We start from the raw sequence: 16,165 nt of genomic DNA, 5'->3' as shown, positions 1-16,165 counted from the left end.
CCTCTTTGGAGAAACATCTGGCCATGTTTTCGTCTTTAAACAACTAATCATCATTGCCATTCCAAGAGAGAGAATCACCACGTGTGAGACAAATAAACAGAAACAAACAACAACATGTACCAGGAAAAACATAAACATGGAAACAAACAACAACATGTACCTGGAAAAACATAAACATAGAACATCAGACGACAAGATGTATAGACAAAACAGTTATTTAAGTCCAGGAAAACTGGTACATTGATTGGGGACGTGGCCTCTTCCTGTCATAGTTATGGCAGAAAATGAGGGAGAAAAGTAGAAGGATGTAACCAGGTGGGTGTTGGGGTTAGAAGTTTTAGAAGCAGGTGCTGGTGGTGTGTGTGTGCCTGTGATGAGTCCAACTGTATGTGTGTGTGTGTGTGTGTGGTTCTGGTGTATACGGTCAGTATTATATCGTAGCGCCTCCGAGCAGCGGAAAAGGCCCCAAAGCCACCCCTGAGTCCCACGGCCGTGTAGACACCCCACGGTCGCAGGAAAGCCCAGAGCAGCCTGCCCTGCAGCCACAGAAGACCACCCAGCCCCCAGGGAAGCTGGGGGAGCCCGCGGAGTAACACCCACGCACGGCCCCGAGGAGCATAAAGTGGTCCCAGAGAGTGAGAGGGGACCCTACAGCCCTGAAGCCCACACATATAACCCAGCCCCATGTGGAGGCACAAGACACACCCGCACCGACAGGTCCCGCCACCTCCCGCACCCCAAGCCACACCTACGACAGCGAGCAGCCTCCAAGGGGCCCCGGAAAGCACCCGGAGGATGCAGCAAGCCAGAAACCACCCAGCACCAGGGGCACGCCGCCAGGGCCCCAACCCTGCCAGCAGGGGGCCCATCTGGTCGCCCCCCGGCCAACCACACCCCCACACCAACCTGTCAGCCCCCACCCCATATCTATCTATCTATCTGTCTGTCTGTCTGTCTGTCCATCCGTCTTGTCTGTCTTGTCTGTCTGTCTTGTATGTCTGTCTGTCTTTTTCTGTCCGTCCGTCTTGTCTGTCTATCTATCTATCTATCTATCTATCTATCTATCTATCTATCTAACTATCTATCTATCTATCTATCTATCTATCTGTCTATCTGTCTGTCTGTCTGTCTGTCTGTCTGTCTATCTGATGTTTAGTCCTTTTAGCTGAGCGTCACTTTTGCGCATGCGTCCTCTAACCCTGGTCTAAAACTGCGGTTGATCTTGTTCTGCAGCAGCTCGGGGCCCCCTGCCGCATTCCGCGGACCTCGGAAATCTGTATTTTAGAGTTCCCATCGTCTATCTACAGGAAAACATGGACGCCAGCAGCAGCATGCGTTTGGCATCTAGAACCAGTTCATACGTGGTGAAATAAAACATCACGAGGGGCAACTGCGCTCGCCGTTGGCGGTGTGAGCCGCCGCGCAGCTGCGTGTGTCAGTTCCGAGCGCGACGGAACGCAGCGTCCCTGTCTCACGTGGGCCGCAGTGTTTGTCCACGTGACCGGGCGGACTTCCTCCTCTCTCCGGTTGAACAACAGACCCGAGCGACCGCCCGCGACCGCCCGCGTCCGCCCTCTGTTCCGCCCGCCGTGCGGGAAGAGCGCCTTTCTGTCCCCACCCCGGGGGGCCCCCGACGCTGGGACGCACTGTGTTCGCCGACAGGTAAAGCGACTGAACCGGTCCGGCCCTGAACTAGCACGCGTGCCAAGCGCACGCTAGCTAGCACGCTAGCTGCCGCCCCCCCCCCGCCCCGTGCCGCGACGTGTAATTTCCTTCGTGGTTTGGGAAACTGTCTTTCATTTTGCCAACTATCTGCCCGGAGGCTCTCTTGTTGGTAGTCAGGGGACTGTGGTGAAGGGTTTTTATGTGTTAAATGGTGTTTTGCACAGCCCCGCCACTTGGGTCGAAACGACGTCTACAACAGAGTCACATCGTTTAACCCTTGGTGCAACTTTTCTTTTTTCAACAGTCAGTGAAAGAACCAAATCTGAATTCCGGCCGAAAGTCGAGAAGAGGAACTTGAACACACCAGCGAAGGTAAATGGTAATTTAACCATTTTTGCGCATATGGCAGTGAGTTTCATAGTTGGTGTTTTTACTATATTTATTATATTTATTATATTTTTTGTAAATCATTTGCTTACAATCATCATAATAACATAATTTTCGAAACCAAATAACTAAGTGGTTCACAAAGAACATAAACAAAAAATAAAAATGCATGTAGATGAATTAAATAAACAAGCAGAAAAGTACAGCAGTAAGTCATAACATTAAATAGCATTAAATAGAACATAACATATTATAGAAAATATACGCAATAAAAAAGATCATTATAAGATAAAATGATCATTACAACAACCAAGTGTGATGTTGTGTGAGACAACAACCAGTAACTAACACAACCGAGATTAATTGATGCAAATTGAATAAATAAGCCAGGATTGTACATTATGAGGTTCTCACACAATTTAGGAAATAATAGTGTCCCAATTGGTAATTTGTATACAAAGGTAAAACAGTGGGTGGCGCTATGCACCAGCATTTGTTTTCAGATCCTCTTCCAATAATCACGCAATGCATACTGGGTAAAATATCTCTGAAGTGACACATTTGTTCCCCTTTGCGGTCCACTTTGAAGCGGACTTTGTCGCCCCCTCCAGTTTGGAAGCCCACTTTGACATGGCTCAACCCCACTGAACTGCCCTTCGAACACAGGGACAATGGGAATGAACCCGCTGCCCCCCATGCGCCTGGTTCAGTACGCCAAGTTAGGATGTGTTCATTAAATAGTGTGTGAAAAGAACCAGGATGATGTAATACAGCCAGTTAAATATCCTAGAATGCAAACACTGCACAGCGAGCGTATCCCACGACGCATTGCGAGGGCAAGACGTCGGTTAAAGTTTCCTTGCATTGTTGTCATCAACCCCCAACGTGCTGTAAGGTAGAAGGCTGGACAGCAGTATGTAGTCCACAATTTGGGGTGCAGTGTCAGTTTTAAGCCCAGACACTGGTTCAAGCAAGGCGCCCGTCTGATTTGTTTTAATGGTTTTCTTTCTTCTTTTGGTAAACGTCCATTTTACCTCACTTGGTTTGATTCCACCTTCTTGTGACACAGAGCGGCGTTTCGATCGGCAGCGTTCATCAGTCCTCGGCGCTTGGAGGCGATAACATCCAGTATCAGTTCCGCACCGAGGGAGGGCAGGTATGTGCAGCTGTACAACGGAATAATTTGAACCACTCTGCTGCCAAGTGGTTTGCTCTATCGTCTGTTATGGTCCATTTCAGAAAGAAGTTAAGTGTCCCTGCAATTAGGAATTTATCTTGGGTATCGATAAAGATCTTCTATCCAACACCATCACACGGAATTTATGTCGAATTCGTTGCACACTAAATTTAGTCTAGACAGGATTGGCTAAGAGACTGCTCAGCTTTGAATACTTATTTCTCATTTCTTGTCTCTATACTCTCGACTTGATTCCCAAACAGGCTTCTGATTTGATTGTTAAGTCTGCTGGGAATGTCTACACATGAACATGGTGGTGTTCGTCTTTTGTCTTTTTTTCTTATCCAAATTCATTCTTCAGTGACAAATGTCCATGTTTTTGGACCCAGCAGGAAGGTGTCAGCGTGACGCACCTCCTACTTAATATTACATTTTTTATAGAAGTTACAGCAGTGCCAAACCTCACTGACAATAAAACATCTCAGTACATTTGTTGACATAATAGGCTAATGATTAATACCATAGTAACAAAGCTCGTTCAAAGTGATTAATGATGGTATAAAAAATGTGCTCCTCTAACTGTGAAGATCATTTGGCTGGGGGAGATCCTCCTTTCTTTTTCCCAACATAATGAGATATTTGTTATTTTTTTTTTTTTGTTTTACTGCGAGTACCGATTTCCTACTCTGGATCAATAAGGTACCATCTTATCTTTTTTTTTTTTTTTTCCTTTATCTTGTCTGCAATTGGATAGGCCGGTGTGTTAATACGACGGCCCAACTTCACAGATTCCTCATAAGACCATTGTAGACAAGTTGGAGTTATAAGGTTCTTTTGGGTGACGCACACTCGAGTGAATTAATCGGATTCCAGAGATGTGCGTGTCTTATTTGGCGTAAACAGCGCTGGTGCGACTGGTCATGTGATTCCAATGTTGTCCAGGATTGGCATGCGGCTGGTGTCACATGTCAGTCATGAGGTGAGTCACATGATTCGGGGCTACAAATACTGATTCTTTGGAACAAACAAGAGGGTTTTCTGGGGCCTGTTCCTTTTTTCCATTTTTTAAAATTTTATTTTTTGGTTAAATTGGGCATATTCTGAAGCGTTTGCATATGTCCAAGCATGGCGAGGTCAATGGACCTCTTAAACCGGGGCCGAAACCACCACATCTGCAAGTGAGGTAAAGTAGCGCTGCGCGATATCTATCAATGTATCCATTGTGTGAAATGGGATTTTGGTTTTCGTAATATAGTGATAGTTAAGTGATGTCTCAAAGGCTGTATGACAGTATAGTGGAGCAATTTTTCTTTTACTTAATAGGGGTATTTGTCAAGAAATTGCAATTGCCTTTTTGTCAATATCTCTCAGCCCGAAGATTACGTCTGGATTGCGTCCACATCTTCCTGCCATAAAGGTTTCTGGAGAACACGCAATGACCACCCCTCTCTCTCCACAGGTGGCCTACCGCGTTGTCCAGGTAACGGACCAGCCGTCGGAAGGGAGGGATAACTTGGGAGCATTGAGCGTGGCCCCCACTGCAAGTTTCGCGGGCGCTCAGGCAGGGGCTCAGGTACCAGACACGCCCTCGTTACGCTTAAAATCAAACTGTATCTTTCATATGTGTCAGTTGGCACGGTGGCGCAGTGCATTGCACTGCTGCCTCACAGCAACAAGGTCCTGGGTTTGATTCCCGCCTGGGGCGCTGTTGGCACCGTGCTCCGGTGGGTTATCTCCCAAACAGGAGCCTTTCTGTGTGGAGTTTGCATGTTCTCCCCGTGCTCACATGGGGTTTCCTCCACCTCACGTCAGTAAGGACCCCCCCCCAAAAAAAAAAAAAAAAACATGCACTCATCATTGTCTGACCAGCGATGGACATTTATCACCTGGTCCCCGGGCGCGTCCACGTACGCTGCCCACTGCTCCTGGCTGTGCCCCCGGAGGAAGGACAAGCCAGGATGGGTCAAAAGCAGAGGAGCCATTTCACCGGTGTGGTGTGTTGTGTGATAAATAAAGACTGTTTCTTCTTCTTCTTCTTTCTTCTTACTGCAGATTAATGTTTAAAAAAAAAAAAAGGTTCTTAGATCTTCTGATACCTCGGCATGCCTGGTTTTCTATCGGAACGACGGCGGAAAAAGCGCCGACAGTTGGGATGGTTCAGCGCAAGAGGAGGAAGTCTGTGCATCTGTAAAAATGCACTTGGCACCTTGGTGATTATGGTGGTTCTTACTCTGCTGTGTCCTCGCAGGCTGTGATCCACAACACCCTCAGTATTTAGGGAAGCCCAGCAAGGTGGTCTATGGGAGCCGAGACGCGCTTCGCCTACTTCCCCGCCACAGCAGTGAGCGATGGGGCGGTGTCGGTTCAGACCATCGCTGAGCCCACGTTCACCCAGGCAGGAGGTGAGTAGAGGGGAGCGCTGTGAAGGAGTGTTCCAGCACTTTCTGGTGGATGTGACGCGGGGGAGAAAACACTTCACAGATACAGCGTAGTGTTCGGGCATTTTTCATCCAACGCTGCTCAGAGGCCCATTGTTCACTTTGAACGAAATAGAATCTGAGCAAATCACACTTCCTACAAGCATATCATCATCTTATATAATATAAAATTTGTTTTATTTGATTACTTTTGAACAATTACTGTATTGCCCGCAGACTTGAGTGTCAGGTGCATTGGTTTTGAATTGAATTATAGTCAATTTACAATCACAAGTTTTCTGCTCAAATTCTGCCTCCCCTAATTTGAATATTCATTCTGACTTAAATAATTTACTTACGATTGTATTTTTCTAATCGTGCCGACAGTCATTGATTGATTTCATTGTTTTGATGTTAATAAGCAATTTCTTTGCTTAGTGTTGAAGTTAAACTGTGCTCCATAAACATCTTGTGTTCCACAATATAGAAAGTAGCTGTACTGTATGTTAATGATTGAGGCTGGAATTGCACTAAAGATTTTCCTGCTCACTGAATGTGATTAATAGCCTGTGAATTCTGCACAACATCAGAAAGCTGTTTAGTAATTTGTCTGAATCAGTTTTCCCTCCAAGGGGACAAATGCTGCCTCTTCTTGTGTTTTCAAATTACCAGCCTGAAACCACGGCGGAACCCGAAGGTTTCATGTCGTTCCAGTTTCAGCTGTTTCATATCGTTCCACAGAGTCTGCTAAACATGTTAACAGTTATTTCCTCAAAGACAAATTGCCATCGTCTGTTTCTGAAGTCTCTCTTTCGTGAGGCGGTCTAATTTTATTCTATTCTAAATATATTATATTGTTTCAATTCATTAATTTATTAGAAAATTGTAGTACTACTTTACTAATACTTTGTTTGGAAGCTATGCAACCATTTTCCGCTTAAATCCCGCCATAGTCACAAATAAATGTAAGTATTTAATTTCTCTATTAGACAGAATTAGTTCTGTGAAATATTTCATATGGTCAGATCTGATGGTTAACTGGGAAATTGGTAGCAATTCTCCTCATGTATAACTCTAAAGTCAAATTATTAGCCTGTCTATGGAAATTGACTTGAATGGTGAGATTCTGCCCTGGCACGCAACCCTTATGGGAACCATGGTAACCTTTTTGTTGAAACATTTTCTTTTTCTGAATTTCCTCTTGCTCTCCTGCTCTGAACCTCTGTTTCGCTCCATCTCCCGTTCCTCATCAGGTCAGTTTTACGTCATGATGACCGCTCCAGACGTCCTTCAGACAGGATCTCAGCAAACCATCGCTCCGCGCACAGAAACCTGCACAGCGTGAGTACCAGCCTGTGTTTATCCCCCCCATACAGCACAAACCAACCATTTGAATGAGGCCCTCTGGTCATTTTTGTTTCCAAGCAGCAAGCCATCAATTGTGATATTGACTTTTTTTTGTGTGAAAATTATTAATTTTCTGCTCAAAAGTTGGGGAAATGTATCCATAATTGTTCGCTGCTGGAAAAAGATTCCACCAGCCCAAAGTCGATTGTAATTTATTACTACAACATGGATTGTTTGTTTAGCTATCTAATTTGACCCGCACTCTGGGCTTTCAACCTTATGTTTTCAGTTCAGCTGTTTTATCTGTCGTGCTGCATTTTTTTCAAATGTTTATTTCTTTTTACTGATAAAAGTAAAAAAGTGTGACCATGGTGGTGTTATGAAGGTTAAGTTTGCTACTTTTCAACCCGGGCCTTGTTAAAGTGTTGGTTACCATCCTTGGGGTGGCCATTGCACAACTATCCTGAAGGCTTTACTATTGAGAAACCTACCGCTCTGCTGCAGCTTCTCACTGTGGTAAAGTACTTAAAAAAAACAACAAAAAAAACCCCAATAATTAAGAAACCCGCCAACTCAACTATTATTTTTTCAGTTAACCATAGCCTTCATGGAATATAGTGACCAATTGAAAGAGGTTTAATTATGTCATTACCATCACCAGTCTGGCAATGGCAGACGTAGTTACGGAGCAATTTACGGATGGTTTCACTGTCGTACTTATTAATGGACGTGATTCGATCAAGATTGATTGTTAATTAAGTGCACTTGCCGACTCGGCCCAGGCTGTGGTGTTGCACGTGGAGTCTTGACTTCTCTGACAAGCCATCACGCTTGTCTCAGGGATCTCTGCACGTCTCCTTCAACCAGTAATATTCTGTTTTATGTCCAATCACAAGTTGACAATAATGACCATGTACGTTCATGAAATCCCCGCGGCTGTTTGTCAAATGCTTGTAATAATGGCAGACGACAAGTTAACGAAGCAGCCAAGGAGAAGAGGTAAATCCAGTCATTATTTTTACTGCGTGTCACAAGCCTAGCCGAGGATAAATATGTGTGGAGCAGAATTGGGATCTTAAGACCCAGGTCCTGTATATTCTTTCCATTGTTTTTCAGGGTAAAATGGAGTGACTTTGCCAACACATGACATGTTCTGTAATTTAATCAGCGCTGAGCCAAAAGCACATTGCTGCTATTTTTACCCCAAACCTAAACATTTAGAGGCGTTCTTAAGAGTTGGTATATTGAGGTTTGTCTTCATCGATGGCATATTTTCTATATATGTAACACACATGCACTGACCGGATGTGGAGGGGAAAACATTAAGGGGATCAAACCTGCAGCGGTTCAAATCCAGGACGGGAACCACTTGAAGCCGTATTTCAAGCTCTGCTTCTTTAAACAGAACGCCTGCTTCATTCAACTTTTTAGCTTTTCTCAGGTACACTGCTGCCTGTTCCCAATTCTCCCAGTGCGAAAAGTTAAATTAGCTTAACAACGACGCAAGCGTTCAAACTTGCCAGCACTAACAACAACTGCTTAATGTTTAAGAACTTGTCAGTTTGAATATATGGGTAAAGATTGAGGTTGTTCACAGCCTGTCCAAGTAGGATTTTAGCAGAAAAGCTCCTCTGGTCTTGTATCTGCAGTTTGCTTTGTTGTGGGTCGGCGGTACTGAGTTCAGGCACTTTGCTCCTAGTTTTTAGCAAATCGGCCGTTTCTTATTTCCTTCTTGATGGTGCTTGATGTTTCAGTACGCTGTACAGTCTGGAACAAGCTTTTCTGATGGGAAGATGAGCGTCGCTGCCTGTTAGAAGCACAACGCTTTCTTCCCACCCGCCATTGTACCTATTTCCAGTATGTTTGTTACTATTTGTTTACTCTTTTATGAACTATTTATAAGTTATTTCTGACATAACCCCAAGGCCTTCCTTTCAAGTGACATTATGATTGGTGTATGTGTTAGTAATATGAATAAAGCCCCCCCCCGTGAGGACAGCATCCTTTTTACCCCAAACTCTGCACCAAGTGGAGCAATCAAAGGGACGCAGAATTGGCAAACAGCCGCTCATCCCCTTCCCTCCTCTCCCAAACCACAATCCCCTGCTGATTTCCCCCGGGTCCCGATGCGTTGACACGCAGATGTAGCATTTCGTCGTTGTTGACCCAGTCCTATTGTTCTTAAATGTGCTCGTGGCAAAGTTGTTCCAGTAGGATTTTAAAATTGGGTCATAGTTGTTCATCTGGAAAGGGATTGCTCCCTCTGCACCATTTTAGTGTCAGTTTCAAAGTCAGCCCTGTCCCTATTTGTTTCACTCTAGGTCTGGTGGGGTTATTTATTCGTTTTTGTTTTTATCCTGCATCCTTTCATAGTTTAGAATGTACAGCCAACACAAAAGTATCTAGAGATCTAAAATATGAGAGACCACAATCCATAACGTTTTTATCTCTTTACCAGAATATGTGACCAAACAAGTAATGACCTGGGAGTATTTCAGTTTTTTTAAATTTGATTTCTTTTCCATTGGCAGCTGGGTAAAAAAAGAGGCAGATCTATGCCATAGCTTTTTGATAAGCCTCTTAAATGTCTGCTTCCTTTTTTGAATTTGTAAACATGACATTTTAGTGAAAATATTAACTATCTCTGCAGTCATGGCCACATTTTCCACAGTTGATGTTGCATGACCCTGTGTATTATTTAAACATATTTACATTTCAGCTGCAATTCTACAAAATCTTCAAATTGATATAATCACAGTGTGCAACGTATGACAAACTGCTTAGGACAAAACGTCACAAACAGCACATGTCTCTTGGGAAAGCGATGCAAAACATTAGGAATCTTCACATTTGAATCTTTGTTCGAGTACAAAATAAAGTATTGATTCTTCAAAGAGATGAACCTCCACTGTGAGGTCACCTGTCAAACCTCCTCCTGCATAAGACTACTGTTAGCTCTAAAGGTGTATTTAGCCATCATCATTATGGCTCTCTAATGATCCTTGTCGGTATGCACCAGTGTGACTGCCAAGCCGAGACATTGTGCCTCACCAAACCCAGATGGTTCTGCACCATGCGGGGAGCCGTTACTGACTCAGTGTCCAATCTGTCAAATGCCATTAAGGCCCAGAGACTCTGCTTTTTTAATTTTTTACTTTTTTTAAATGTTTTAATGGCAAAAAATTGTTTGAGTGGGTCATGGATGAAATGGCAAATTGTAACTTGTTAAGCAAGGGGAACAAAATATTTCTCAAGGCCTGGGCATTTTCTTATTGAAATAGCCTACCATCTTTTTTTAATATAGGAAAAATGTGTTTAGGTCTGTGTTCGCGAAGAGCCTTTTTAGGAGCGCCAGTGTCTTTTTTTTTTTTTTTTTTTTTTTTTTTTTTTTTTTTAAGTTTTAATGTATTTTTCACTCGTTACCAATTAGGACAGAGCGTATGCAGCTGCCATAAGCAGTGCCGCACCCAGCATCTATTTCCAGAGCACTCAGAGAACATCTAGGCTCTGCTGTTGTCGTTTTGTTTCTCCAGCCAACCAATCAAAGTTTAGATGGGGCAGGACATAGCAGATCAACCGCAGAACATGAATCTAAAGCTGCTTTCACACATGCACTCAATGACAATGTCCGGATAATCTCCGGACGTGATTATCTGGATATTGTCCGGAGTTGCCCTTTCACACATGTAGCACAACCTGGGATTGTCCATGTCAGACGAGTTTACACTATCTAGAAATAATCTGTTTGGTTTAGATGAAGGGCGCAGATCCAGATGGTAGCAGAGAGAAGAGATGATGATGATGGGGATGAGTTGCATGCTTCAGAATTCTGCTCGCTCTGTGATGGCAGCATTATCTGAAGGTGTCTTCCAGTTAGGGCAGGGGAAGTCTTGTGCGCTGTGTTTATGACTATTGAGCACTGGTAGAAGGAAACAAGCAGCTTCACAGACCGGTAGTTTTCCCAAGTGTCCTTAGAAAGTAGAGCCGCTGTTGAGCCTTTTTGGCTCGAGCAGCGGAGTTGATTTTCCATGTGAGGTCCTCTGTGATCTGGGTTCCTAGAAACTTGAAGCTGAAGAAACCTTTCCACTTCTTCTCCTTTGGTTTTTAAAGGAGAGAGGTCCTCACAGTGTCTCCTAAGAAGAGTTTCATTTTTTATTTATTTTTTTGATGCTCAGTGATTATTTTCTGTACACCATCCTGCCAGTTTGCAGACTTCATCTCTGCAGGCTCATTCCTGTCTGAGATCAGTCCCACGACTCATGTGTCATCTTTAAATTTCATGATAGTGTTTTAAGGGTGAGTGGGAATGCAGTTGTATATATAAATGCAATAGAGGAGGGACTCAGCATGCAGCTTTGTGGTGCGCTGGTGCTGAGGGTCGAGCTTGGGGAGTGGTGGGGAACGAGTCTGACTATCTGTGGGCGGTTGGATAGGAAGTCGTTGATCCAGATGCACAGCGAGTTACTGAGACCCAGGTCAAGTTTAGTGACCAATAGGGTTGGGCCGGTGTAAAAACTTTCAAACCGGTTTGATATAAAGCCAAAAACTGGGCGGTTATACCTCACTAGGTATCGCGATTTACTCAGCAGCCGCTCCCAAGTGGGTGGCGGTAATGCACCTATACACTGAAGCCCTTTCCCCCTTTCGCTGAAAGCCTTAAAACCCTTGCTAATGTTCCGTATTGGCGTCATGTGGGAACAGGAGCCGGTGTCAATGTTCCGTAAAAGTCGTTCCGTAAATTTCCCCAATGTCATAGTAGTATAATTTACGGGAAATTGCCGGTACGGCTGTGAATGGAAGTATGTGGGAATGGAAGCATCAGATTTCCATAAAGTAGGGGTGGAGCCGAATTCAAATAAAACACAAACAGTGGGTTTTATACAAATATTTATTTAATTATATAATCACAAATATTTCAAAAGCTATTTGTTTTCCGAAAGGAAAAAAAAGAACAGAGCCAGGAACAAAACCAAACCGATTCAGATTGTAGGTCCGTTGACGACAGATTGTCCAAACAATCGCATCTACACTGGACATAACGTACTAACCCTAAGCCATTACATAATGTATCCGTACAGACTACATACAGAACTTCTCCATAAAGGAGGCCAATGTGGGAATGACTACCCACTGCCTTTTCTGGGTATTATTTGTCCAGGATTCCATGTGGGAAAGGGGCTACATAATGACTAATGCCGGTTCAGTTGGGTTGCATAAAATCAAACCGGTTTAGGCTTGTAGACCGGCAAAACCATAAATCGACCCAACTCTAGTGACCAAGCTGCAGCACTGTTGAATGCAGAGCTGTAGTCTATGAAAAGCATCCTCACATAGGTCCCCTTCAGTTTAAGGTGGGTCAGTGCAGTGTGGAGAGCTGTGGTGATGGCATCCTCCGTGGATCTATTTTTTCTGTAGGCGTACTTGTCTCTGAGCTCCCCAAAACATGTTTGTAATGCTTTTTGGAAAATACCACTCAGATTATGCAGTCGAGTAGGCAACCAATCCACCCTGTCTGAAAACCGGCTGTTTCAGTATGAGGAGCCATCCTCCCTGGGTCCCCAAATCTGTGACCCAATGGGGTTTAAGCACAGGTTCCGGGTTCTGTGAGCCAGCGGCATTTGAGCATGGCTTCTGGGCTCCCTTGTATTTACTCTGTAATTTCACCGTATCAGTCAACCAGAATCTGTTTCTGAACACATTTGAGGCAGTGAAAAAAATAATTCCAGTTTCTGAATCTTCACTCATATTAGATCAACAATGTCTCATTTTGTTTGTTTGTTCCCGCTTTCATCACGGTGTCCGGATCAGTGCAAAGCTTGGACCACCAAACGTGTTGCATCCCTATTGGTGAAGTGGTCCTCAATGTTTTTCTTGTATGCGGCCTTAGCACATTTGATGCCTTTCTTCAGCTTGTCTGGCAACGCGGTACTGCTGCTTTGCGGTACTTCAAAAGGATGAGGACCTCCTTTGTCATCCATGGTTTCCTGTTCTGGAAAACACGGATGCGTTTGTTGATAGGGCTATTTTCTACACATGTTCTGATGTAGAAGATCACTGTTGAGGTGTATTCCTCTACATCTTGATCAGAGATCAGGTCCCAGTTTGATACAATAACCGGATAAAACAGATAGACGCTTACAAAAATGCACAGGGATAACAATTCAATGAGGAATTATAAATAAGCGGAATCATAAATATATTTTTATGTGTAAATCGCCCACGTCTGGACACGGCTGTGAATATGGCTCCCCGTGCGCCCTGATTGCCATGCCATGCGTTCCTCCAAATGAAACAACTAAAATGGTACTCTTATTGGTTTTTTGTTTTTTTTTCATTTTTAACTTGGGAAAAACTAAAACAAATTTAGAGCAGAATTAACAGTGCATTATTTTCTCCGCATTACGCATGGAGAGGGGGCGATCGGGGTGCAATTCGCGCTCACTGTGCCATTGTCACTCACAGCAGGGTCTCCTCGTGCATGTGTGCGAGCCAGGCAGAGGAAGCTGGCCACGCCCCCCTCGTGCGTATCCCCATATCTCCGGTGATGGAAAGGGTGGTGCGAGAGCAGAGGGATGTCTCTTCTGATAATAGCGAAAATGCTTCAAATATCACAAACAAATATCTTGATCTTATTGCAAGTGAGAAACAGGTTATTTTGCCGAAATAAAAACTAATCTATTTTCTGAATTTCTCTGATACCGTTAACAGTCCCGGTAACATCGGAGCTTATTGATACTATAGTCTTTAATAATAAAGCCCCGGGGCCCGTTTAATACTAGGTCGGTAACAAACCCTAGCCACAAGTGATCGCTCGTGCCTGGTTCCTCCGTGCCTCCTTTAATGCCAGACACACCAGATCAGTTGACCAATGCTTGTCGATGATGTCAGTGTTTGTGCACCAGTTGTTGTTTACATAAATACACAGGCCACCTCCGCAGCTCTTACCACAGCCCTTGTTTCTGTCGCTACGGTGGGTTGTGGGGCCTGCTAACTCGATAGCTGCGTCCGGGACTTTTCGGATTTAGCCAAGTTTCGATGATAACTGTCGCGGAGCTATCGAGAGTGGGTGTCAGTGATGATAAACGTAGTCTCAGCTCATCCATTTTGTTGGAAAGCGACCTGGCATTGAAGAGGCTGGGTAGTGGTGGTCTGTGAGGGGCCCTCCACAGCCTTGCTAGGATACTGGATCCACAGTCTCGCTACTGTCTCCGTACTCTCCGCCGTCTTCGATGCCTGCCACTCGGTATGGTAATCCATGGAGGCCCCGATGCTATTGCTTTCTCCGCAGATATCTCACTGGAGTGCTGGAAGGCACTCGCTGTGAAGAATTGGTGCGTTGTGTTTGTAGAAGTTCTTCCCGACAGTAGAAGAAGTTCGATACACCAGGTTGAATTTCAGGAAAAGGAGGAGTAAAAACAGCAACAAAACATGTTTAGTTTCAGGGAGCACTGTGTCTATGTGCGCCGCCATCTTTGACAAAAAAATAGTTGAGTATTCTTTCACAGTGACAAAGTCAATGCAGGGTTTAGGATTGTGTATGCTGGCTATACAAAAATGGAAATCCATTTCTTAATTGTGACCTTTTGTGACATTACAGTCTGACATTTTCTCCGTCTGCCAGTATCTGATAATATCTAAATAGACCGTGAACGGTGGCAATAGTACAGTGGCTATTGAAAGATTTCATGCTATTTAAAAATGGTGTGAAATCGCAGTTAATCACAGCCGGTAATATATTTCATCCCTTACTCTCTCCTACACATAGTCGCCCACAGTGTATCAAAAAACCCTGCAAGCTCTAGGAATTGAGTCAAAATTCAAATCTATAAAATCTAGGTTGTGTCAGGCTACACACCCTCTTGAATAAGTACCGGACAAATGGTTTAGAAGTACCTCTCGTAGAAGTTCAGCTATGAGACTGTTTGAATGTCTCTGCCATCTGTGAGCGGTGCAGCATTGGCTGTGAATGTTCGTGTCAGTCCTCAGATCTCATTCAGGGCTCTGATTGAATTGGCTCAAGGACATTCAAGGTGTTTTATTAGTCCCATCCTCGTGTGTGTGTGTGTGTGCGTGTGTGCGTGTGTGTGATGGTGTGTGATGGTGTGTTTCAATGCCTTGCCTTGGCACAGTGCCTCTGAGATCAGATGCATGCTGGGATATCTATGTTTGTCCAGTTAGCCAAGTCAACATCCAGATGTCAACATCTGGATGTTGACATCTGGATGATCCGGTCTTGATCCGGTCTTTTCTCCAGAAAAGACCGGATCAATTTCTCTTTGTGTTTTGTGATCAAATTTGTCCTTTCTTTAACTATCCACGCCACGCCAACAAATTGACCATGGAAAGGTCTTGGTGTCCACTCGGGATGCCCCAGTGAGGATTTTTTCCCCACCAGTTAATAAACTCATGACAACACTGTTACCGGTAACACCGGTCATTTTACAACGGGTGGGGGTGGAAGAGTGTCCACGTTATGCACGCAGCTGCGTTTTTTTGTCTTGGTGTCAAATTAAAAAGTTTCATGAAACGGAGTGAAATAAAATACATCTAAAATAAAAACAATGTTCTCAATGTGTTATTGAGATGGACGGGGACAAGCAGTGGACTGAGATCGCAACTGCAAATTAGGCATGGAGAGGGAGACGGGTGACGATCTAGACCTGATCTAAGGTCTTCTATAGCCTTCTTCATAACATAACAAACATGCTTAGTATTTTACAAATAAGATTTTTTTTTTTTTGTTTGAATGTGGGTGCTGATACGCGAAAATTAACTAAATGGGTTTTATTTCTGTAAAAAAAAAAAAAGACTGAGGGCGGGAGGCAAGTTATGCAACAAACACCGTGAAGAGGGCGAAAGATGCCAAAACGTTCAGCTGTAGTTATTTTCTTTCTCTTACACGTCTTGATGATAATTTATGATTCTTTAGGATTCTCCTTCCGATAATCCGCAGATCACTGATTCGATCCCCAGCTCCTCCCGCTCCCATTTCAAAGTGTCCTTGAGCAAGACATTGAATCCCTAACCCCTGATGAGTCAAATGGGCACCTTGCATGGCTTCCTCTGGCAACGGCCCCCAAATATCCTCCCGGGATTGATAAAGTGTGATATATGTGAATTAAAGGTATTTTGTTTTGCGATTTGCCCCTTCTCTTGTTATTGACGACCTTAT

General features: G+C 44.1%; 1 protein-coding gene across 2 annotated transcripts in view; it reads left to right on the top strand.

The window, feature by feature from the left end:
* Positions 1 to 1,532: 1,532 nt before the first annotated feature.
* The window catches only part of usf2l (upstream transcription factor 2, c-fos interacting-like), a 28,996-nt gene continuing 14,363 nt past the window's right edge, over positions 1,533 to 16,165 (top strand). Inside the window, exons 1-6 of one of the 2 annotated variants that reach the window (XM_080006041.1) lie at positions 1,533 to 1,662; positions 1,970 to 2,037; positions 3,122 to 3,208; positions 4,689 to 4,802; positions 5,478 to 5,631; positions 6,900 to 6,987. In XM_080006041.1, the coding sequence (XP_079862167.1) occupies positions 5,529 to 5,631; positions 6,900 to 6,987 (191 nt within the window). In that variant the 5' untranslated portion in view covers positions 1,533 to 1,662; positions 1,970 to 2,037; positions 3,122 to 3,208; positions 4,689 to 4,802; positions 5,478 to 5,528. Of the gene's footprint in view, positions 1,663 to 1,969; positions 2,045 to 3,121; positions 3,209 to 4,688; positions 4,803 to 5,477; positions 5,632 to 6,899; positions 6,988 to 16,165 lie in introns of those variants that run through there. The other variant, XM_080006042.1, reaches the window with a different exon arrangement.

The sequence above is a fragment of the Zeus faber genome, assembly GCF_960531495.2.
Source record: "Zeus faber genome assembly, chromosome: 8".
NCBI classification, from domain to species: domain Eukaryota; kingdom Metazoa; phylum Chordata; class Actinopteri; order Zeiformes; family Zeidae; genus Zeus; species Zeus faber.
This window is presented reverse-complemented; position numbering and strand designations above follow the sequence as displayed.